This window comes from Pyricularia pennisetigena, chromosome 6, assembly GCF_004337985.1.
Source record: "Pyricularia pennisetigena strain Br36 chromosome 6, whole genome shotgun sequence".
NCBI classification, from domain to species: domain Eukaryota; kingdom Fungi; phylum Ascomycota; class Sordariomycetes; order Magnaporthales; family Pyriculariaceae; genus Pyricularia; species Pyricularia pennisetigena.
The window spans coordinates 5,956,850-5,979,452 of NC_043744.1; the positions used below are offsets into that span (position 1 = coordinate 5,956,850).

The window sequence follows — 22,603 nt, forward strand, 5'->3', positions numbered from 1 at the left end:
AATTTATCAATCCAAAAATTAGTGAACAATATAGTGCATTTAAACCCTGTAATTACAGGTTTTTACAACGCAACTAGCACCACGCCGCACTTAGGCTAATGCCTAACCCCCTGTTAGCAACCCATATTGTTAACAGCACGGTAATAACGTTTACAATAAAGGCAGAATTATACGTATTAACGAAAGCGGTAAAAGAAATTATGGTTTTAAAACGGATTTTTAAAAAAATATAGCTGAATTTGGGCCAGTTTTGGAATTTATATGGCGATAATAACTAAACGATTCGCCTAATCGTTAATAAAAGATTTCGCATTAATACCAGTTTGCGCCATATAAATATATAAAATATATACTTTAAACAGGAATACTTAAAAAAAAAGTTTCCACGTTACCTATTTTAAAGCAAAATTTATATTTGCAAACGGATTTATTAAATCGCTATCGATCCCCGAACTCGAGCATTTTAGGGCATTTTTAAACCTTTATAACGTTTAACAAAATTTTAAAAGGAGTTCGGAAATACGGTAAGGAGTACAGCATTAGATAACGCGTATTAAACCTGTATATACAACTTTGTGTAAAATTTAAAATCGAAACGCTTTTATATTGTTGCCAATTTTAGCGATAACAAAACCAAAATTTCAGGGATTGGATCACGTATATATACAAACGTCCACACTACATTCGCTTTGTAATATCGGTTTGTATAATTTTTTGATTAAAACGATTGGTAAAATTGTACTGTTTTTATATTTTTTATATTATTTAGTAAAATACAAATGGTAAAAAAAACGTTAAATAACAATTATATATAATAATAGATTACTAATGCTACATTAGAGCTTTTCTCAAATTTGTAAACAATTGGGCGAAAAAAATAACCATAAAAAATAACGAATATATAAAACAACGAATATTTAAGGCCGAAACCCATTTAAAGAAAAACCTAATGGCCGGCGCCAGCGCCGCCAAAAAATAATATAAAATAAATACCCGTAATGGGTTAACCGTTAAAAATTGCACCCACCACCGCCGGTACGTTACCTATAATAACTAACCCCGATCCTATTTGGGTATTACGAAATAGCGCCTCCCTTACGCTTTACGGCGTAAAAGAAATATTAAAAACCTTTTTTACGGGTTTTGGCGAAGGAATATTTTTCGTTTAAAAAATTACCAATTTTTTCGCTTGGGATTCGGTCCAATCTAGGAAATAATACGTAATTACGTTCCGAAAAAATTGGATTTTTTTAACGGGGGTACGCGGTAATATAAAAACGCCTGGTTTAAATCGCGCGCGGCGCATTTCAAAAATCCCTTAATTGGAAAAAGAAACAGGTATACCCGTTTCGGTAATTCCCGCAACGCGGTAAGCGCGTTTTTCGAATACGGGAACATACGCCGGGTTAATTAACGTATAAACCGGTCGTAATTCCGGATAAAACGTTTTCGTATACCCGAAATATAATACCGGGCGATTCATAAAATCGTTTGGGCGTATATAATAGGGGCGAGAACGACGTAATTATACTACGTACGTTAATTCGCGATATTTATAAATAAAGGTTTTAAAATAAGGGAAATATTTACGAAACGGACGGGGCGGTCGTCGCTATTTTTTTCTTTTTTATCCTCCTTTTTTTCCTCGGTTTTTTTTTTCCTTTTTTTACATTTTTCGGTTTTTATACATATAATTAATATTACCCCACGTTTTTAAATACGGTTTGGGAATAATTTACGGTATTTTTAACGCCGTGTGCGCCTTTAATACGCCCGGAAACGGTTTTAAAAACGGCGGTTTAAATAAACGCGGGGGCGGGTACGATAATAATAGGGGTAATAACGGGGGTAGGGGCGGATTCGGTAAATTTTTCCGTAATAACCGGGGGCGCAACGGGGGCGGGAACGGTAGGGGGCGCAGCGGACGCGGGCGTAAAATCGGTAAAATTTTTAATTATTGGTATTTCGGTAATAATTTCCTCGGTTTGCGTTTCGTAAATTACCGTTTTAGCGGGGATAACGGCGGGGGTTACGTCGGTAACCGTAAAAAGGGCGCCGGTAACGGCGGTAAAAAAAGTTTTGTATTTTACCGTTAATTTAACGTTATAAAACCGGTGGTAAAATAAATTATATCCGTTGGTTTTCAGTTTTTTATTAGGAAAATTGAAAAACGCGTTACAGTTGCAACGTTTCGGCGGCGTTAATTCGTTTATATATATATAGGGTACGCGTTAAATATATGATACGTTCGGAAATTCGCCAAAACGTAGGTAAAAATTTACTATTGTACGCGCTTTTCGGCGCGACCAAATCGATTCCCGTTAATAAAAATAATAAAAATGTTATATTATACCCGTTAACCAGCGTCCAACCGTTATTTAGCGCATACCGCGGTTTACGCGCCGCGCAACCCGCCAAATAAACGAAAAAAACCTATTTTTATTATTACTATTATTATTATTATTGTTAATATTAATATCGACGTTAACAGGCGCGCAAATCGTTAAACGTAAAATACATGGCGTAGGCGATTATTTACGAACTGGGTATTTGGACGTAAAATAAAATTTAAAATTAAAATTCGGATGTAAAAAAACGAACGAAATATATATTCGCCGTACATTTACCAATTTTATTACCAATTACTATCGCTATTTATATAATAAGGGGTATAATATTACGGATTCGTCGCTATTAAAAAAGGTTTACCGTTTGCGTTAAATATAATAGGAAACGTTAAAAATTGGTAAAACCCGTTTGCGGTGCGCGTTACACCGTTGCCGTTTATTACTATTATAAATTTCCTTTGTTTACGTAAATAAATATATACAAATATTGGCCGTAAAAGTTATATATAATTATATAAATAGTTGATTTTGCTTATTTACGCAAAGTTGATTGGGGGGTGTGTTATAGTAGATAGATTTTGGCATTATATGACCAGAGGAGCTTAGTCAGCGTTGTGCTTACTATAAAAGCGCTGCCACGCTCGTTAGCCTAGATAGCGCACCTTACCTGAATACATGGCTCTCCTACCATTTATGCAGACTGCACGTGTACGTTCGTGTGCGTCAAAATGTCCCTATCAACGGTTTCCCAATTCCGATGGACTTGACCTGTCCTGTTCCAATACGCATCAACTGACTCGCCCTCAAGCCGAGGCGGCAGAGCCGCAAAAGGGAAACCCTCCTTATCTACCTCGCCCTCCCGGTTTTCGTCCAGCTCCATTTCCTGTCCATCGAAACCTGTGTCGGTATCGCCAGCACCAGACATGTGCGCATCGCGTTCAGGCTTGGCGAGCGAGCTGCTGGAACCATGTCTATCTGTCTATCGTAGTAGTGCACGACATCAGAGCTTTCCTCCTGCCTTTCGCTACCTGCCTCTGGGGCGACGCCTGCATCTTGAAGGGAGGATGCCTCGGAGTCGCGGACCTCTGACTGAAATCTGATCGCGGTAACCTTGCGTCGCTTGACCTGCCTTGGGACGCTTTCGTAGTCGTCTGCAGACGATTCCAGGTCTTGAACGTTACCGAAGGGCGCAGGAGCGTTGCCTTCGAAAGTCGCAGGGACATCAACTTGCGGACCCGCGGGGGGGCATCGTCGTCAAAAGCCGCTGGGTCATCGTCGTAAGAGGATCTGACATGGGCTGGTGAGCTTGTAAAGTACGCGAATTTGTCTCGATCGCCTGTTTCGTGAGGGGGCACGCTCCCAATCTTGAACAGCGCCATGACATGGCGCAAATTGTCCACGACGCCATTGTATATGACGACAGGCAGTTTGTCGCGAAATGGGGAGCCTGTTCTTGGTATAATACCATGGAATAACCGACGGCTTGTTTTCCCAGAACGGTGCAAGTCTAACCTTGGCAATCATTATGCGATCAATGGCCGGCTTGATGCTCCTCAAGTCGGTCTCCTTAACCGCGTACAAAGTTTGCTGAAGCCGGTGGCCATATAAATTATAATCGAACGTCAACCTTAAAATTAGATAACTCTCGGCTAATGTTAGCAATATGTACATAAAACACAATAACAACGATGGTTTTGCAAGAAAGCAACCAAATGAACTGTGTCACCAGTCATTGACGGTCCCCGTATCCTCTTTGCCTCCTTTCCGGCGAACTGCTGCGTCGCCGTTGTCCCTGACCGCGCCCTCGATACCCATGGCCGTCCCGTCTGAAAGTCTCATTCCTCTCGGGCAGGCCGATGGCTATGTTCTGAGGGAGAATGACCGAAGTAATTGCATTTGAGGCATCATGGTCCTCTTGAGAGTGCTCAGAGGAGTCCATTCCAGGGACTTTGGGAAAGTCTGCCGGGTAACGATCCAGACCTGTTGGGTCGGCATTTATCCTTGCAACCGTGTACAGGCTCACCAAAGAGCTTGGGGCCGCAGGAGACCACTCGGGGATTCCCGTCGAGTCAGGAGCACTCATGTTCAATCCCAAGCGCACGTAAAAGAGCATGTAGGAAGCGCCCGGCTCTCCCAGCTTCCAAGAGTCGTCGACCGCCGTGACACCATGGATTGTTAGCGGCATTGCCGTGCCATACCTCGAGTAGAGACGCACGGCGTCTCTGGACTTGGTTGTTTTGCACCTGACACATGCCACCAGAGTGTAGCTGTGGCGTCGCCAATGGTACTTCGCTGGGCCCGGGGTCTGGTGGTCGAGAGGCATCTCGAAGCTTAGGAGGTCGGCAAATCGGCAGTCTCCATCGTAAGCAGGGTTCACTCGGACGCGAAGAAAGGTTGGGAACGCAAACTGGCTTCCCGATGGCGTGCGATGTAGGATTTCTTGGGCCACGACGTGGCCGAGCGACCCTTTCCCATCGTAGGAGAAGATGTCAAGCCCATACAGGTTGCTGCCATTCTTCCAGACACCAATCTCGACCGGCGTTAGGAGGGACTTTGTAAGAGCGTCGTCTCGCACCAGAGTGTCGAAACAGCGATTGTCCAAGCCAGATTCGACAATGGCCTGTGAAAGAACTTCCCTGTTCTTCCTAAGCCATTCCTCGTCCCACATCCTCCATACCGCGGCTGGTATCAGCTGCTGCTTCTTGTTATCGTCCTCGGCTCTCTGCTTTGGGCTGTGTGGGCTGTAGGAGTACAGTTGGCGTGTAATCGGCAGAAGTACGTTGAGACCCTCGCACGTAGGCGAAAGGCACGGATTCCACTTTTGCCGGAGGTAAAACACGATCTCGCTATTGGTGAGACCGCCTAGAAAATAGGTATCGCCAAATAAAGAAAGTGAGGCCATTTTTGCTTTGTGCTTTAAGACGGCAAATTTCTATTTGGGAGGTGGGTAGGCGCGTCGTCGTTGTCGGTATCAAACAGGTTAAATTCCAAGGTTTTTTTGGTGTAATCTCATGTAGGTTACCACTGCGCACAAACAGCTCAGATAAAGAGAAGATAAAAACGACTTTCGTTAAAATTTTGTTTAGAATTACATTCCAGGCATCATCCAGCACGTCATTCTCCCTAGTTAAGCTTGGTCTTCACCCAAGAAGCAGCATCCTGTGAAAACAAATCAAAGTAAGTGGTGTGAGAGTTTCCGTCCTGGCCTCCGGCGCATACAGGGTCCGTGGCGACGCAAATGGCGCGTAGGATGTTGGAATAGCGGTTCAGCGAGGTAAGCTGGTTGCCAGAGCGAGGCCAGATCTGCAAGAAATATTGCGAGTTAGTCGAATGTATGCTGACGAGGATCACAGTGCATTTAGACTTACGCCATTTCCAGATGCACCCGTGTTGGTGTTGTAAGTCTGGTTGGCAGTGTGACGGACGTCGCCCCAGAGGAGAGCGGCCTTGATCTTGTTTCCGGGCGACGTGGTCGGGTTGAGGCCCTGCACAGTCGGTTGCGTGCAGCCCTGGATGTTGCCGCCGCCGCCACCGAGGATGTCGCCGACGACATGGGCACCCTGAGGGACATATTAGCTTTCTGGCGGAGAAGCAAGAAAAATAACAACAAGCGGAGCAACATACCTGAGAGTAGCCGCTCAGCACCAACTTTGAGTTGGGGCACCGGCTGGCGTAGGCCGTGATCTGGTTGGTACCGTTCGCCACGCCTTGAGCCACAGACGAGCAGTAGGTGGGCTCAAAGGCAGCGGGATACTGGATGCTCTCAAATCCGCAGCTGGTGCTGCCCTGGCAAATGGCGTTGACGGTCAACTCTTGACGGCCCGGGTATGGCTCGGAGGTGCCGCGAGCGATGAAGATGTGCACGTCTTCGCAGGGGCTTTGGCGCTCCTCAAGGGCGGCTGGGGCAGCGAGGACAAAAGGAGCCGCAAGGAGGAGAGCCGAGGGGAAGAGCATCTTGGGGGCTGAGGGCAAATGGCGTCTGGTTGTCGAGAATAGTCAAGTCCTGATGTGCGGAATGGCTGGTGATGATGTTGGACAACAGGACAGCAGGAAACGTCGTGGGTTTATAACAATATTCCACCTACGGAGATGAAGCAGCCGCCAATGCGCCTCATTGCAACTCCCCTTAGAAAGGAGAGAGCCCCTCTGTGGATACTGGGGTGCGTAGTACTCGCTAGACTAGTTCCTGGTTGACGATCTCTGCACAACGTACTGGTGTTAATAGTGGAGATGGAGCATAACGTTCATCTCGCGACCCCGGACGCAAGCATTCTACAGTACAGTAAAACCGTGGAATTACGTAGTGAAAAACTACGGGATTCTTGATGTGGTCCGGTAGAACATCGGAGAACAAGAGAAGCAATCAAACCAAGCCTGCCTAGACAGGGGGATTGAAGCCGACACGACGAACCGTTGTTCGTCGGTCACTGTGGATACGATTCTGGGGAAATGTTACGCTGTCGTCGTGTCGAGTTGGCAGCTGCCCTAGACGGTCATCTCCTCGTCCGAACATGCACGGAAGCATGCGTCTATTCGGTCCATTCAGATCAAACTGACAGGGCTGGCTTTCTGCCTGCCCTTTTGATCACGTATGTGACCGCCCGGAACCCAGCGCTCCTTGCATATGTTGGGGTTGAAGCACGCATGAAGTGAAGCTTGGCGGAGGGGCATGCTACCCCAGTGCCCGTTTGGGCAGATTGTTCCGGGAATCAGGATCCAGGTGATCGGCATTTGTATTTCTGGTCTTGTTTTGTCGTCCACATGAAAGATGAAAAGTACAGAAAATTCCCGAGGTTTGAATGACGACTTGCACGCTATCTATCGGCAGTTGTGACTTGCAGGTATCTTCTTCACTGCATGTCTGGTTCGCATCTATTTGTGAGGCTGGCCGGGGTCATGATAAATTCTTGATGATCATTCCATTCCCACATGGCTGGCACGGGTCTGTTTCCCTTGGACTTGGGTAATGGTTCATTGTGGGCTTGTAAATTGAGGTAGGTGGGAGTATCCTGTGGGACGATCGGATCTGGTATCACGTGCCATTCACGTGACAGACAGTCACACGTCTACTTTTCGGATCCCTTTTTCTGTGCATGTCCACTGAGGGTATCTTTTGGCTGTGCAAGTCGGAAGTAAGCAAAGGTAAATCTCTCGTCTCCGTCTTGTGCCAGCAGTAAAAATGGGTAACCAGAGTGTTTGCTAGCGTTAACTCTAACAATAATGCTTGATAATAGGCCGCTCAAAATTGAAACCCATACACGCCACCAACCAGTGAGCCTCCAAGAATCCTATCAACCAGTTTGACAGCCGCGCGTATAATCCACAAGTACGGTACCCTTTCTACCAGCGCAACTGCTTGAGAATCTCGGTTGATTTGGTGCAACCCGGGATTGTTGAGCTCCAGCCAATTTCCGTTGGACATGTAGAAGCCAAAGTTGGCACCCATCCTCTTCAACGGCTGCCCGGGAAAGAGCTTCATGAAGTAGTACCCAAAAGGCCCAATCGAGTCAAAGTATATCTGGCCTCCCTTCCCACTCCCCTGAAAATGCCGCAGAAGCTTGCAGAACAAACCAAGCACCTGATCAGCATTCAGGTACATGACCAGACCTTCAAAAATGATCAGCACGGGTCTGTCGTTGGGCACCCGAATGTCACCCAGCCAGTCCACGTCGTTGATAATGTCCGGGCATTCTAGCCGGTACTCGCCCTGACCCGGCGGTACCTCGGGTTCATCCACCACCGCCCTCCTCAACTCGACCACATCCTCCTTGTCCACGTCGATCCAGACACGCCCCGGGCCTTGCCACTTGACCCGATGACACCTCGTGTCCATGCCGCAGGCGAGGTGCAGCACGGTAGCTGGCCCTGGATGCTGACTGAGAAAGTTCTCGGCTGCCTCGTCAAAGATCTTGGCCCTCGCCGAGACCATTTTGGCCATGATGCCTTTATGAGCAGCCCTTGCGCGTGCGTCAAAGTTGTAGCCGTGCTCATCCTGGATTTGTTTTCTGATCTTGGCAGACAGCGTGTCGTTGAGGATAGGATTGGGGGACTCGGCGTCGTCGGCACGCGCCAACAGCGTCAGCATGAGCGTCTCCTGGGCGCCGCTGAGGCTGACTTTGCCCTTGCCTTGGTCTGTTTTAGCTGCCATGATGTTGTATCGGAACTGGGTGTTGCGGGATGCAGTGCAGAATGTGGCAAATCAAAAGAAGGAGCAGGCACTTGGGTATATATGTTTCTGGCCGAGGACCTCGGTTCCCTCCAAGTCACAGGATACGATTCCGGACAGCGGATTTCTTGCACACCGTTGCCCCCAGTCGTATATGGGATTGTGGGGGGGCTGTGACCAATAGGCTGTACAAAAAACTGTATATAGTTCAGATGGATCCCGACGCTGCTAGGATGGTCCCAAAGCTTCTGCATCATACATTTCAGCACATCATATGCCCGATTGCTCACGGCCTTTTATTCTTACCAAAACGGCCGTAACCGAGCCCGAAAATTCGTCTAGAATACTACTGGTTGCTCGATCTCCGATAGAAGTACCCGGATGGTAATTATCTGGAACAAATGCAGTCGATACCAAGCATCAGCCTCGTGTATTGTGCAGCGTATGGTGTAACTTTTGCGCCACATTAGAAGTAACTACCGTAATACAACTTCATTCATCCCCTCAAAGCGTCCAAGCAATTACAATGTCCCCAAGAATTTTCGTTTCCGGGCACGTCAAACCTTTCCACCTTGCTGTCCATCCTCTAGCCTCCCAATTATATGCAGGGTTGCTGGTGTGTAGTATAAGCAGTAGGTGACGTGCAGAATAAGTTCCGTGTCCTTGCTCATTGTAGTCAAAGAAGTCGATATTGAATTCCTCCTCTTCGTTGGCTGCTGGCTCTTCTGGGGCGCAGACATTTTGATTTTATGAAATTTTTTAAATATTAAATATTTCAAGTTTGTGGAGATGGTTGTTCTGCTCGCGATAATATGGTTAGCCAATGATGAGAGTAAACAATAGGGAACTTGTTACAGACTGTAGTTGTTGTTGTTGCTGGAGGTGACTACATTGGTGGGTCCCTCAGTTGTTGCCTTCTTTCAAAATATCACTTTCCCGTCACTTTCCAGTCACTTCTGACCTGCCCAACCCATTGGTACGACCCCGCCAGATCCTCTGCACCACTTACTGAAAATCTTTTGTACAGATTCCCTCGACAAGCTAGATTACAAAACAAGCTACATCACAAAACAAGATACATCACAAAACAATGGCTACCGCAGAGGGCCCCCCTGATGTCTACTCTCAGCGCGGAGCTGATTCAGTACCTACACCAGCTCTCGTATCTGCCGATTACCAGGCTGTACAAGACCATGTCCCTGCAGCTGGCCAAGGTCGACTTGGACATGGACCTTGACCTGAAGAGCACCATACAAATGCTGGATTGCGAGCAGGATGACCCCGGAGTCATCACGCAGCTGCTTCACAGCATCCCCCGGGATCTCTTGTCGTCCATCGCCAAAGGTACAGTGGCCTACGATGTCTTCAACGGAGGACTAAACCATCACAGTGGTGCCTTTGCCGGCACCTATATCGCATCCCTCTCCATCGACGGTAGAGACGGCAGGTTCTTGACCGCCAACGAATATTCCACGCTTCGAGACCACCTCAAGACGTACTGCGACGCCTGGGACGATTTCTCCAGCCGCAAAGGAGTTAACTCGCCCTGGGAAATGGGATCCAACCATTCCGTCGTCTGCACGTCTCAAGGCTTTCGTCTGCCAAGTGGACAAGAAGAATCACGGAGACCTCGATGGGCCGTTGAGCATCAGCTCCGACACCCAAAAGCTCCGGGTCAGCCAGATGCGAGATAGTCTCCAAAAGCGCATAGATTACGCGCTCGACCCGGTCGGCGACGATGAACAGCACCAGAGCCCCGTTATGGTCGGCTGTTCCGAGAAAATTGACGTCCACATTACAGCGCACGCCACCGACGGCCCGCTTACAAGCACGACGTATACCTGGGCCCTGGTCGTCCGCATCCTGGCCAACGGGATGAACTTGAAAGTCGTCGACACCGTTCTCCCAGTTATCATTATCACGGATAGAGACCAGCTGAGCTTGTCCGAAATGCTGGTCACCACCTTGGCTGAGTCTTTTGTTGTACAACAAGGCTTCAATGTGATACAAGCAGGTGGCCGCCGCGACAAGGGCGTGAGCCAGGCATTCATTAACCAGGGCCGGGACCATGTTGCCAACTTGATTCACTTCCAGGACACCATGGACAAAACGATGGCGCAGGTAGATGCCGACTGCAAACGTATCAAGGTACACCAAATTCAACAGGAGACCCGCGAGCATTTGGACAGCCTCCTCGCAAGGGAGGAAACCGACAACGCAGCCGTTGCCGAGCTTACTGCACAGGTGGACGAGCTAGCAACTCGCGACCAGGCAAACATGGAGCTTGAGGCCAAGTTAAGGGAGGAGATTGAGTCCATGGAGAAGTCGAACGCGTACCGGGATGAGCTGTCGGCTGCGCTCGAGATGGCAACGGAGGCTATCAGGGGTTGGCTGGAGGAGCCAAACTAAAATAGGGAGCGCTATCGAGCTTGAAACAGTTTCGCCTGTTCCAAGGTTGCAGGAGACGCAATGAACAACATCAGGCGTGGTTAGGAGCTCATGCTGTATTAGCGTTGGAGGTTAGCTCTTTCGCGGGCATTGTTCTTCGCGAAGATTTCAACGAACCTTGTCTACGATTTTTGCACTGCTGGAATGTAGCTTCGGGTTTACAGTGGACAAAGAGGCAAACGGTCGGTGTCAAAGGCTAGACAGGATTGGTTTTTAAGTACTGCGCAGCTTCTGCATTAAATGTTACATGTTTCTCAGATGTATTTGCAAGTTATCTGCATCCCCTTTCCAGAAAATATTGGTCGGTACCCTCGGTGTCAAAGGTTAGACAGGATTGGCTTTTTGAATACTGGCCAGTTTCTGCATTAAATGTTACATATTGCTTCAATTTATTTGCAAATTATTTATATCCCCTTTCCAGAAAATATTGGTCGGTGTCAAAGGTTAAACAGGATTGATTGGCTTTCAAGTACTGGCCAGCATCTGCATTAAATGTTACATATTGCTCAAATTTATTTGCAAGTTATCTGCATCCCCTTTCCAGACAGTATTGGTCGATCCCATCGGATTTACAAGCGTCCAAGCCAGAACCAATTCGACACTGCTGACGATCTTGAATTCATCCTTTCCGAGCCCAAATCGTCCACAAGCCTTGATATCCGCTAGTCATCATCACCACCTAGGTCCTGGTCGTCGAGGACGCGGCGGGGCGGCTTGGGAGCGGGCTGACCCGGCTGCTGGCTGGGGTTGCCGGTCCCGATAGAGATTGGAGGCTGGCCGTTGCCGGGGGTGATTTGCAGACCACCAGGGCCCAAGCTGACGCCGCCGCTTCCGCCGCCCGGAGTTCCATAGTTGAGGCCTCCCGGACCGAGCTGGAAACCTGGGCCGCCGTTTATGCCGGGGATGTTGATGCCGGGAGTTGTAGGGCCGTTGGGGTTGGATTGCTGGGGGTCCCGGGCCAAGAGGGGGATGGCGGCGACGGGGTGGCTGAAGGCGGCCAGAGCGAGCGCGAGCACGGCGTAGGTTGTTCGGTACATGATGTTTTGCAACGAGGTTGTTTTTGAGTGTTTTGGTGGGGTTGGAGAGCCAAAGATTGAGAGGGAAACTCTGATTGTGTTGGTGTGATGAGTGAACCGAAAATTCCGAGAGCTGAAGGGGGGTTGGGCTCGGCCTTAAATCATGTTTGGGCAATGGAAGACGTAATAGCCAACAATATCACGATCGCCAAAAACCTTTTGCTTGATTCCAGAGCTGGTGATAGCCAATACAGGCGTTCGCCATTCTAGAACAATCTCATATGCTTTAAGGTTGCGAATACGATCAGAGGGGGCTTTCGCCGGTGAGGGCCAGGCAACTGGATATTCATCTGACTCCTCAAGCTCCAATACCCCAAATAGAAATAGCACAACAGACGACGGCGATCCACCATGGCAGTCTCCGAGATTCCGTGATTCGAGGGTAACAGTCGACTGCACCCTTATTCCCGACTCTGACAGAGCGACGAGATGGCAAGGTTTACGAGTAAACGGCTAATCCGATGTTAGACTATTTCTCGGAAGAGAGAAATCTTGATTGAGTACTCCAATTCTAGGCCTGGGACATCTGATATGCGCTGTATAGGAGCGACGTTAATGCAATACTCTACAATAGACATGATAGATATTTGCGAGGGGTTTTCGAGGGACACTGACTCGATGGAGTTGATGCCCACTCGCTCTATCGGCTGCTTGACCCCATCGATTAAAGAGTTGTAGGGCGCAAATCGCGACATCAGATGCGGGGTCTTGAATTCTTTAGTATATGAACTCGACATCACTACCTTGGCACGTGAAGGCTGCCATCTCGCTCTTGGTCCATACTTTTTTAATCCCGATGACATGTACGCTATTGCCGATCAGGAAACTCCGTGTATCTGGCAGCCGACTGCAGAACAGGATGCTTGTTGTACAAGTCGCTCAAAGTAGCCACCACTCGGTTTGGTAGCGTTGCGTGCATTCTAGTCAAGATGCGGCAAGTTTATCAGGTCTGACTTGATAGTAGACGGCAACTACACAAGGTGGCTCCCGGAAATCTGTAGCCGTCCGTAGTCAGGGGCCGATGTTGGGGTGGAAAGTAACTTGACCGTTGGGTAAAAACGTCCGAGTTTATATCTACAACCTTGTCGATTCTTCGTCCCATGAAATCAAGTATAGTCAGTCTACTGATATCTTGTGATGAGAATGCCCCCAGCTTGCCCCGCTTGATAGCAACTGGGGCGTAATCCAGACAAATGCGGCTAGACATTTGGAGAACCATGAGGAGACAGAAAGATGTTAATTTTTCGGACACTGATATACTCTCGCCCGCCAGTGTAAAAGTTCGGCATGCGATGCAAACAGTTAGCGACACTTACCAGGTTGGCAACCTAGCCAGGTCTGGATAAATCACAAGACGAACACTACGTAGTCGTTCTGGGCGTCATGAGACAAACCTCGGATTGATTTTGGATCTGGGCACCAAACATGGTGAGCAAGAGTGCACAACACCCAATTACTCGAGACGCCCATCCGGCAGAATTGAGGGCTTCATTTTCAATTCCCTCACTCCTATTGAAAAGCATTTGTTTCAATCCACTAACTTTGAATCTGGGTGTGGTTGATCGAGATGCATCAGCCTTTCGAGACCAGCATCTAGAATACGAATGCGAAGCCTGAGCTGTAAGTGTCAGTGTCGAGTCGAAGCTCCACAATCGGTGCAGCTCGGAAACGAATAGCTCTCCCTATATAAAGGTAGAACACACCGCATCAAGGAACGCTGGCAATTAGTAGATGACGAGGCAAGCCGGAGCCCGGAGCCCCGGTGTGCCGGATGAGACGTAGCGCCACGGGCTCGCCAGGGATAGGAAAAGAGGTGGATACAGGTTGTTTCCAGATATTGCCAGTGGCTCGACCACACAGAGCCGCGCAATCAACGGCTATGGCGGTGGAAGATTGGACCCGTCTCGGGCGAGCGGGCGCCTTTTACGTCCTTTCATGGAAACTAGCGGAATACCACTAAAAAAGATGCACTGCATCGCCCGTCCAAGACGCACTCTCACTCAGCTCACCTTGGCACCATTCTGAGACTTTCGGCCATCTCAAAAGTACCACCCCAAGAACTCTGGATTGGGTGGCATATTGTGAATCTTGGGTGTTGGTGGTCAAGATTGCAATGGCAAAATGATGGAAAAGCGGTATTAAATGTCAAAACCTGGGCAGAATATTCCAGTGCACCGCGGAAATGCCATGCTGAGCGGTACATTTCCCCTCTTTGATCCCTCCATGATTGGGGTAAGCATCTCTAATTATTGCGGCAGTAATTGTCTGCTGCATTTGTTTGGACGAACACAAGTCTTCCAAGACGCTATTGAATGCAGCCTTTGTAAACCCACGTGTACCACACGTGTGTGGAAACTGGTAGGTCAGTTTAACGTCAGCGGCGCATACAACAGCTTATGAGGCAAGCAGGCAAAAGAACACAGAGAAGACACACCGCGCCAAGAGCGCCAAGTTCATGGCATGCTTGGATAGACCAATCGACGCGTCCAAGCTGGTATGACCAGTCTGGGCACGTTTTACTCCGCACCTCTGCTTCCCCGTCGTTATTTGCCGTCCCCAGCTGGTTGCTTGGCGCAAGACTTTCCGCTAGAGGTAGACCGACTGCCGGCGACGCGCAGAATTTTGTTAGTAATTCAATCATGACTGCACCATCATTGGCCGATCCGAGCAGGGGTCGGATATACGGCATTGCGGCTCTTGCAAGTGACATTGATTGTGGATGTTGGCGACGACAGAGGAAGGGCAGGAACAGAGACGAAAATGCAGCTTTAGACCCGAACTCGCTACGCAACTTACACATCTCTTTCTTGTACATTGCTTGTCATTCTCGGCGTGTAATCTCGGAGCAATGGGTGCGAATATCCGCCGCCCGTTCCATTTGCTGACCTCCCAACTACACGCGATTACGGCGCCGAGGTCTTGGATTCTCGGCGACGCGGGGACCAACCTGGGGACCCTTCCGGGGCCCCAAAAAACAAATCAACTTTGCAAAGAGCAACCAAAGTCCAGGGCTTGGCTTAACTGGCATTGGGTCCACGTTGCCGGAAAGCTTTCAGGCCAAGCTGGCTCAGCGGATCCCTTCCCATTTTGTTGGTTGATCCGGTCTTGCCTGCAAAGTTGCTGCCGTCAAATACAAGCTCGCCTCATGATTCCAGTGGCATTCGTCTCGCTTCAGTCGCTGCATCGCTACTCCTGGCATCCGTTTGCCCGGCCGGTCGCCAAGTCGCCAAGTAGCTCCTTGGCCGTCATTGGAAGCAGGGACACGGGAAGTGAACAAGTGCAGTAGGGCCCCGGAACCGTTGATTTGGGACTGATTCGTAATTGGTAGTGGTCGTGTCTGATGCAATAACGTTGGGCTCCACATCTCCGACCCCCCTAAAGTCCGGCCCCCTTGAAAAATGTAACGACGAAATACCCCTTTTATAAACCGATTTAAATGTAAACCTATCAACGCACAATAATACAATCATTGTCAGGCTCTCCCGGTTCGCTAACCTCTTCTCCATCGTTCAAATCCTCTAAACAGTCCCTATTATTTTCCTGTGCTTCATAAACGTTTTTTTTGCTGACCAAAAGCTCGTTGGGATCCGGAATTACCCTTTTCCTTTTGACCGGCCGTACCGCCTCCAATTTTGCTTTTAACAAACTGATTTTTTGCTGAGCTTCAGCCAATAAGATATCCTTGGTTTCGAAGCTTTTTTGGACTTTTGCAAACAAAAGCCGTGAAGTGGCGTTACTTTTTTCGGACCGGGAAATTTCCTGTAGTTGAAGTCGAATATCTCGGGTCGTTTTAGGGGTTTTCCAAATAAGTAAAGATTGGTCGTTAATTTTTTGGTTTGGGCTTTCCGGTGTTTTATCCCTTTGGAAGCCGTTATTTCTACCTTTTTCGACGTTGGCGTTGCTATTTTCTAATAAAAACGGGTTTAAAAGTGGTTTTGCCAAGTTCACCGGCCATAACCCCGTCGTACGCCAACCAGATTGAATGGTTTTTGCTATAAATGCTTTTGATCTGGCTTTTCGATAGCAAAGTAGAAAGTTTCGTTTCCCAACAACCGTTGAACAGCAAAACTGGTTTACAAATCCCAGGTGACGTCGATAAGCTTCCTTTAACGGCCCAAAAACCGATAAATCCAACGGTTGAAGAACGTGCGACGAATGAGGAGGTAAATATAAAAGCTGAATATTATTTTGGAGGCAAACAAGCATAAACTCGTCGCTGACGTGTGATCCGTGGCCGTCGAGAACTAATAAACGCTTTTCAGGAGTTAAAGGTTGGGTATTTGGAATAAACACCTTTTTTAACCATTCGATACCTGTTTCATTATTTGTCCACCCGTTTTCTGTTGCATGAAATTGCCAGGTATCGAAAGGACTTAAATCAGCTGGAAACCATTGTTGCTGTACGTTTTTCCCCTTAAATATAACGAGGGGAGGTATAACAGCCCCCGTAGCTGATACACATTCGATTATGCTCGTCCAACCCCGCGTTCCAGGCTCTTTTCGCTGTAATGGCCGGATTTTATTACGCCCTAACACCAGGCCATTAGATCCTTTGCCTTCCATTATACCTGTTTCGTCCATATTCCAACGGTTGGCCGGTTTTATAGTATCGATAACGGGATTTTTCAAATAGGACCACCAAGATTTAATTACCTCGGTTGTAGCCCCATTAACCCGGGCATTTTCTATTCGCCGGGGCCTTTGGGTTTTCAAAATTGGATATCGGGCTATAAAACGGCTAACCCAATGTTTCCCAAGGCTTTTTCTTTCTCCGGCGGCCTGAAGAATTCGTTCCGCAAAATAGCGTAGTTCTTGATGCGTTGGCGGAAGGCCTAACGCGGCCTGCGCAAGTACCCAATCTGCCAAATAGGTCTCCTGCTCCTGTGAAAGCCTTTGACAAAATCTTTTCGCTTGTTGAATTGACTGGGCCCCCTTTAAACGATCGTGAAGGGTACTCCGAGGAATACCCCATTTTTGCGAGGTTTTGTGAACTGATTTGCCATTTCTTATGTCAGAAATGGCAGCAAGAAGCTGATTTTCAGTGTACTGTTTCATTGGAAAGTTTGGAGCAAGAATCTTCAAAATGCAAGTTCTAAAGTGAAAAATTCGTCTAGATATTTATAAAATAAAACAAAGGGTTGACGTGGCTGAGTAGATATTTTTAGGGGCCGGACTTTAGGGGGGTCGGAGATGTGGAGCCCAACGTTAAAACCCATCCACCTCTGCTTTTTCAAAGTGACGCTGCCCAGCAATCTTTTCCAACCTACATTCTCTCTTGATCAAGTTGCTTGTTCGGACGGACGATCTGCAACAGCTCTTTTTGTGGTCTCACCAATATTCCCTGTTCCCGACAAGCAAAGACAATGTCGACTGGAAGAATAGACCCGCCACCGTCGGACACGGAAAAGGACGTCAAGGTCAACCCCCAGCACGACTCTGATGGATCGTCACCCGACGTCGAGGCGTTGCACTCGGAAGGCGTCGCGCCGCCGGGGGCCATTCCGGGTGCCAACAACAATGCCGTCAGCTTGGAGAGGGAGAAGTCCATTCTCAGAAAGTTGGACAAGCGGATTGTGCCCATGGTGATGTGGACATATCTGATGAACATGATGGATCGAGGTATGTATCGGTATGCGCCTGTACGTTGCTGCTGTTATCACTAACGCAAACAGTCAACATCGGAAACGCTCGTCTTTTCAGCATGGAAGAGGACTTGGGAATGCAAGGCGGCCAGTTCCAACTGGCCGTCTCGGTCCTTTTCATCACCTACTGTGTATGTCATCCAGTTTTCATGTTTAGCTCTGATTCGAGATCTAACAAGCGACAACAGCTCTTTGAGGCCCCCTCCAACATGATCATCAAGAAGATGAAGCCCGCCCGCTATCTAGCCGGCCTGACCCTCGCCTGGGGCGTCGTCGCGACTCTCTCTGCGCTCGTCAACAACTTCGCCTCGCTCGTCGCCTGCCGTCTGATCCTCGGTCTTCTCGAGGCCGGTTTCTTCCCCGGCGTGGTTCTGTACCTGTCCATGTTCTACGGCCGGAGGTCGCTCGCCCTGCGCATCGCCCTCTTCTACGGCACGGCCGCGTTATCAGGAGCGGCCGGCGGCCTGGTCGCGTATGGCATCAGCTTCATGAACGGGTTCAACGGCTGGAACGCGTGGCGGTGGATCATCCTCATCAACGGTCTTCCCACCATCGTCACGGGCGTCGTCATTCCCTTTGTGCTGCCCAACAGCCCCGAGACGACAAAGTTCCTCGATGAGAGCGAGAAGCGCGACCTCGTCCTGATTCACGAGGCCCAGGTCGGCCGCGCAAAGAACCTGACCCACATGGTCAAGGAGGACGTCTGGGATGCCGTTCGCGACTGGACCACGTGGACCTACTGCATCGCCCTGTTCCCGCAGCTCATCATGTTGTACTCGTTCGTTGTGTTCCTGCCCACCATCATCAACGGCCTGGGCACCTGGACCCCGGCCGAGGTCCAGGCCATGACCATCCCTGTCTACATGTTTGGCGCCATCGTCTACGTTCTCTGCGCCTGGCAGAGCGACAAGACCCAGAGGCGAGGCTACTTTATCATCGGCGCCATCTGCTCCGCCATGGTCGGCTACGGCATGCTGTACGCCGACGCCGGAGCCGGAGCGAGCTACGCGGGCTGCTTCTTCGTGTCTGTCGGCATCTTCCTTTCGGCCGGGATTTCATTCGCCTGGGTGCCTGTCAACAACCCGAGGTACGGCAAGCGCGCCTTCTCGACGGGTATGCATTTGACCATTGGCAACTCTTCCGGCGTCGCCGCTCCCTTCTTGTTCCTCGGCACCGACGGCTTCCGCACGGGATACACCATCAGCTTGATCCTCTTGGCGTTTGGCCTGATCCTCAACGTCATTCTGCACTTGCACTTTAGGCGTCAGAACAAGTTGCGTGATGCAGGTGAGCAGGACTACCTGATGGAGGGAAAGACGCAGTTGGAGCTTGAGGCTATGGGCGAGAGGAACCCGCAGTTTAGGTTCGCCATCTGAGACGTTCCTTTATCAGTACGGTAGCCATTATATAGGTGTCAGTATCAACTATCGAGACTGTAGTGCAAGAATTTCTTTATCTGATATACCAAGCGTCCATCCAGGGAGCTATTAAAATACAATTTGTCTTGCTGCTGCCTTGTTACTACCATCATCATAAACCAATGATAGTTTGGAGCAGGCCGTGAATAACTAAGAGTCTAGATCAACTCACTGATTATGGGTATCCATGTGGCAGTCTGGGGCAACGTTCCTTGCCCGTAAGATACTTTCTGATGCCGTTTTGACTGTCAGTACCATAAATACCTGCAGTCAGGGTCCAGACTTGACCCTGCATCTCGCATCAATCAAGCTTTGCGGAGACTGCATACTACCGTCAACCATACCTCCCCTCCCCACCCAACAGCTCCACATCTACGTCGTCTTCAAACTTTACAGGCTTGTATGCTCTGTCCACTATGCGTCGCAGTCTCCTGCGCCTCGAACACTTGAGACAGCAAACAAAGCTGGTTAGGAGGGCAACAACAGCGGTAATGGCTTCGACGACAACCTCGATCCAGTGCTGGCCCAGCCAGGCCCAGAACCAGTCGTCTCCTGCTCCCCACGTCCCGCCATGGCCTGCGTGGTTCCAAAAAACCCACCGGTCGGCGCCCTCGCGCTCGTCCATCATGACGCGGTGCAGTTTTGCCCAGCCGGAGCCCGCGTATGGCGGTACGATTCCTCCTCGAAGCCTCGCATGGTATCGTTCCCACATCGCCGTCAAATACCACTGTCCGCTGTTGTACATGACCCTGGCGTACGGCAGCAGCCAGTTCCAGTTGTAGGCCTCGAGGTTTTCCGTCAGCATACGCGTCCAGGGGTGCTCCGGCTGCGCGCCGATGATGTTGTTGCTCAGCGCCCCGAGACCACCATCGGTAGTAAAAGCTGGGAGGCTGCGGAAAGGCTCGAGTGAAGCTTCGCATCCATTGTCTAAATCGATGTAGATGCCGCCGTATTTGCGAACAAGAAAGTACCGCATGACGTCGACCCGCTGTATCGGATACTTGTAGCCTTCGTAGGTCGCGAGGAACCAAGGGTATTCGTTGGCGATGAATGCGAGGGAGTCCTGGGAATGCCAGATCTGATAACAAGTTAGTCGAGGGATACACTGCTGACGCGACGGGGCACAAACCTTGACATCCCATCCAGGGTTTCTGTCAATACATGTTTGACGTGCAGCTGACCAGTCCCCAGGCAGCTCCTTGCTCTCTGGGTCCTTCCAATTGTGATATATTTGATGTATTATCCGCGGAATCACAGGCTCCTTTGCGGTGTTGTTGTTGTATGCTTCGAGTACTTGCTCCTGCGTGATTGCGATCCCAGCATGCGGTCCCAGTTTACCAAATAACTGTGCAAAAGCGAGCAGCCGGACGACAATGTAGAAGAGCCAGAAGATTATGCCGGCCGATGTGGCGTAGCCGAGCCATGTCAGGACGCGACGGCGGTGCGGCAGGTGCGCCCGCATCGGATCGGAGAGAAAATGCCAAGTCGAGATTATGCTGTGCAAAAACCTGGAATGCGAAAAGAAAGAAGATGCTGTTGTTGAAATGGACTCTGGACAAGTCAACCATCTGGCCTGCAGATCATCGTGCGGAAGAGGGACCGACCCTTCTCGATTAGCCAAGGTAGTGGGAGTCCGGCGAACGGGCGACAGAGCTCGGGCGAGATTTAGACTTTGAGCTGAACGTCAACCTAGCAGACGGGACGGTTCACATGCTAAGCTTTGCGTCACCTTGGGCTGCAAATAAGCGTACTGAATTCAAGCTGAAAAGACTGAAATGGCCTGCAAAAGTCAATTACGAATCATCGACAATCTGTCTCACCATGCCCAAAAATCGTTCGCGGTACTCGGACGGGTTGGCCGTGATCGACATTGGTCCTCGGTGAGCCACCTTGTTGAACAGTTTGACAAGCCCCGTCATGGCCCGCGCGCGAAACTTGTGTCTTGCCCAGAAAAAGTCCAAAACCACGACGCGATACACCCAATTTTCTTGTCGATCCCTCATTCCCGTCCGCCACGCGTCCGCGTCTGACGATATCACCGAGGTCTGCGCGTCGGCTGGGTATCTCACGAGGAACAGAGAGTAGTCGATTGCATTGTTCTTTGCCAGCAACTCCGTGTCTTTTTCCAAGTCGTTCAAGAGTTGTGCTTTTTGTTCAGCCGTCACCTTGACCTTGTCTTTGAATTCATCCACCAACTTGTCCAGCACGCTGTTGGGCACCAACGCGCCATCCATGATGTCACGCTCTGGGAAAAAGTAGTCGTTGGGTTTGAGGTCGTACGTCTCCCACTCATCGCCTTGCTTGCCGTACATCAAGTTCTCCATGACAATGTGGTGCGTCGGTGCCGTGCCCAGGATTCCTCCCAGCGTCGCCTGCGGCGTAAAGACCATGTCGGCGATGCGCACGAGCAGGCTGTGCGGGTTGGCACGCATGTGACCTATGTAGGGCTCCAAAAGGTCGTGCGTGAAGAACTGATGCTCAAACCGCCGCGGCAGTGACTTGATTAGGTACTTGGCGTTGGCCGTGGTGAAAAAGGTAGACCCGCTGTAGCCGAGATCACCGACTGGTTTGAGGGCCGACCCGTCGCCGGCGCCACGCTGGAATGAACCAATGTACTCATCTTCGTCGAGCTTCCAGACGTGCTTCCGCAGGGCTCGGAACTCGGCAGGTCGGTAGCGGGCGAGACGCAGACGAAAAAGCGATAGAAACCCGATGATCCAGAGGAGGAGGCGGAATAGTTTGTTGGGACGCTTTGTGGCGTCGCGCTCTGAGACGGCTTCCTGGATGGAAGCCGAGATGAGGGAGGAGCGTATCTTCATTTGAGCCACAATCCAGTGATCACAGGCCTTGAGAAATGGATTGATGGCGGATTGTTGTTTCGTTTGAATTCTTTGTTTGGAATAAAAGCGCCTGATTTCAGCTCTTGCGCACGTCACAGATGAGATGTGGTCGAGGTGACGTCATCACTGCGCAGTCTATGGACCACGACAGCTGCAGCAAGAGGAGCACGAGCGTTGTATTTGCTGACCGTTGCGACTTCCTACTTCATATGATGAAACCTTATTCCAACCTCACAATTCTTATATCAATGTGATCCATGAGCTTTCCATGTTATATAATACGAATGTTGGATGCATTTCTCGTTTGGTTTCTGTTGATCAATATGGATTGCCCAGGTCTGTTCTGGTACCTATGAATGACACGTTGGTTCGCATCAGCTCTTGGCGTATACTGTTGGCCATGCACAAGCAACATACTATCTAGCTTTGTCGATAATGCGCGGGGTTCTGATGCGATTCAGACACTGATTTGGACCGTGGAAGTTCAGGCAGCCAACGAATCCTTTGAACAAACAGCATAAAGCCACTTGCTGTAAAGCCGCAGTCATGCCATTAAGCTCTTGTAATTCATTTTTCTCATTCTCTCTTTATCGGTCCCGTGCATGCCTTAAAGGATGTCGACGTGGATTGATCCAGCTTGGTAAAATTACTTATAAGTCAAAAAA

The 22,603-nt window shown here is 49.5% G+C and overlaps 7 protein-coding genes across 7 annotated transcripts; 2 read left to right on the forward strand and 5 right to left on the reverse strand.

Annotated features, from left to right (window-relative positions):
• Positions 1-3,194: 3,194 nt before the first annotated feature.
• PpBr36_05484 (uncharacterized protein) lies at positions 3,195-5,250 on the reverse strand (the record flags this gene model as incomplete). The annotated part of the gene is made up of 3 exons (XM_029892640.1): positions 3,195-3,574; positions 3,767-3,975; positions 4,160-5,250. 3 exons carry the CDS (start codon positions 5,248-5,250, stop codon positions 3,195-3,197), a joined length of 1,680 nt encoding a protein of 559 aa, XP_029750221.1.
• A 221-nt stretch (positions 5,251-5,471) lies between these two features.
• PpBr36_05485 (uncharacterized protein) lies at positions 5,472-6,326 on the reverse strand (the record flags this gene model as incomplete). The annotated part of the gene is made up of 3 exons (XM_029892641.1): positions 5,472-5,651; positions 5,717-5,908; positions 5,973-6,326. Coding segments are annotated over 3 exons (726 nt in total), but the record flags the coding sequence as incomplete, so codon positions are not given.
• A 1,261-nt stretch (positions 6,327-7,587) lies between these two features.
• Positions 7,588-8,496, reverse strand: PpBr36_05486 (uncharacterized protein; the record flags this gene model as incomplete). The annotated part of the gene is made up of 1 exon (XM_029892642.1): positions 7,588-8,496. The coding sequence occupies one exon, from the start codon at positions 8,494-8,496 to the stop codon at positions 7,588-7,590; it is 909 nt and encodes a 302-aa protein (XP_029750223.1).
• Positions 8,497-9,629: 1,133 nt separating this feature from the next.
• Positions 9,630-10,923, forward strand: PpBr36_05487 (uncharacterized protein; the record flags this gene model as incomplete). The annotated part of the gene is made up of 2 exons (XM_029892643.1): positions 9,630-9,948; positions 10,040-10,923. 2 exons carry the CDS (start codon positions 9,630-9,632, stop codon positions 10,921-10,923), a joined length of 1,203 nt encoding a protein of 400 aa, XP_029750222.1.
• A 701-nt stretch (positions 10,924-11,624) lies between these two features.
• PpBr36_05488 (uncharacterized protein) lies at positions 11,625-11,999 on the reverse strand (the record flags this gene model as incomplete). Its single annotated transcript, XM_029892644.1, has 1 exon — positions 11,625-11,999. One exon carries the CDS (start codon positions 11,997-11,999, stop codon positions 11,625-11,627), a length of 375 nt encoding a protein of 124 aa, XP_029750215.1.
• A 5,402-nt stretch (positions 12,000-17,401) lies between these two features.
• PpBr36_05489 (uncharacterized protein) lies at positions 17,402-19,056 on the forward strand (the record flags this gene model as incomplete). Its single annotated transcript, XM_029892645.1, has 3 exons — positions 17,402-17,657; positions 17,711-17,811; positions 17,869-19,056. The coding sequence occupies 3 exons, from the start codon at positions 17,402-17,404 to the stop codon at positions 19,054-19,056; spliced, it is 1,545 nt and encodes a 514-aa protein (XP_029750214.1).
• Positions 19,057-19,432: 376 nt separating this feature from the next.
• Positions 19,433-21,917, reverse strand: PpBr36_05490 (uncharacterized protein; the record flags this gene model as incomplete). Its single annotated transcript, XM_029892646.1, has 2 exons — positions 19,433-20,606; positions 20,896-21,917. The coding sequence occupies 2 exons, from the start codon at positions 21,915-21,917 to the stop codon at positions 19,433-19,435; spliced, it is 2,196 nt and encodes a 731-aa protein (XP_029749400.1).
• Between the last annotated feature and the right edge of the window lie 686 nt (positions 21,918-22,603).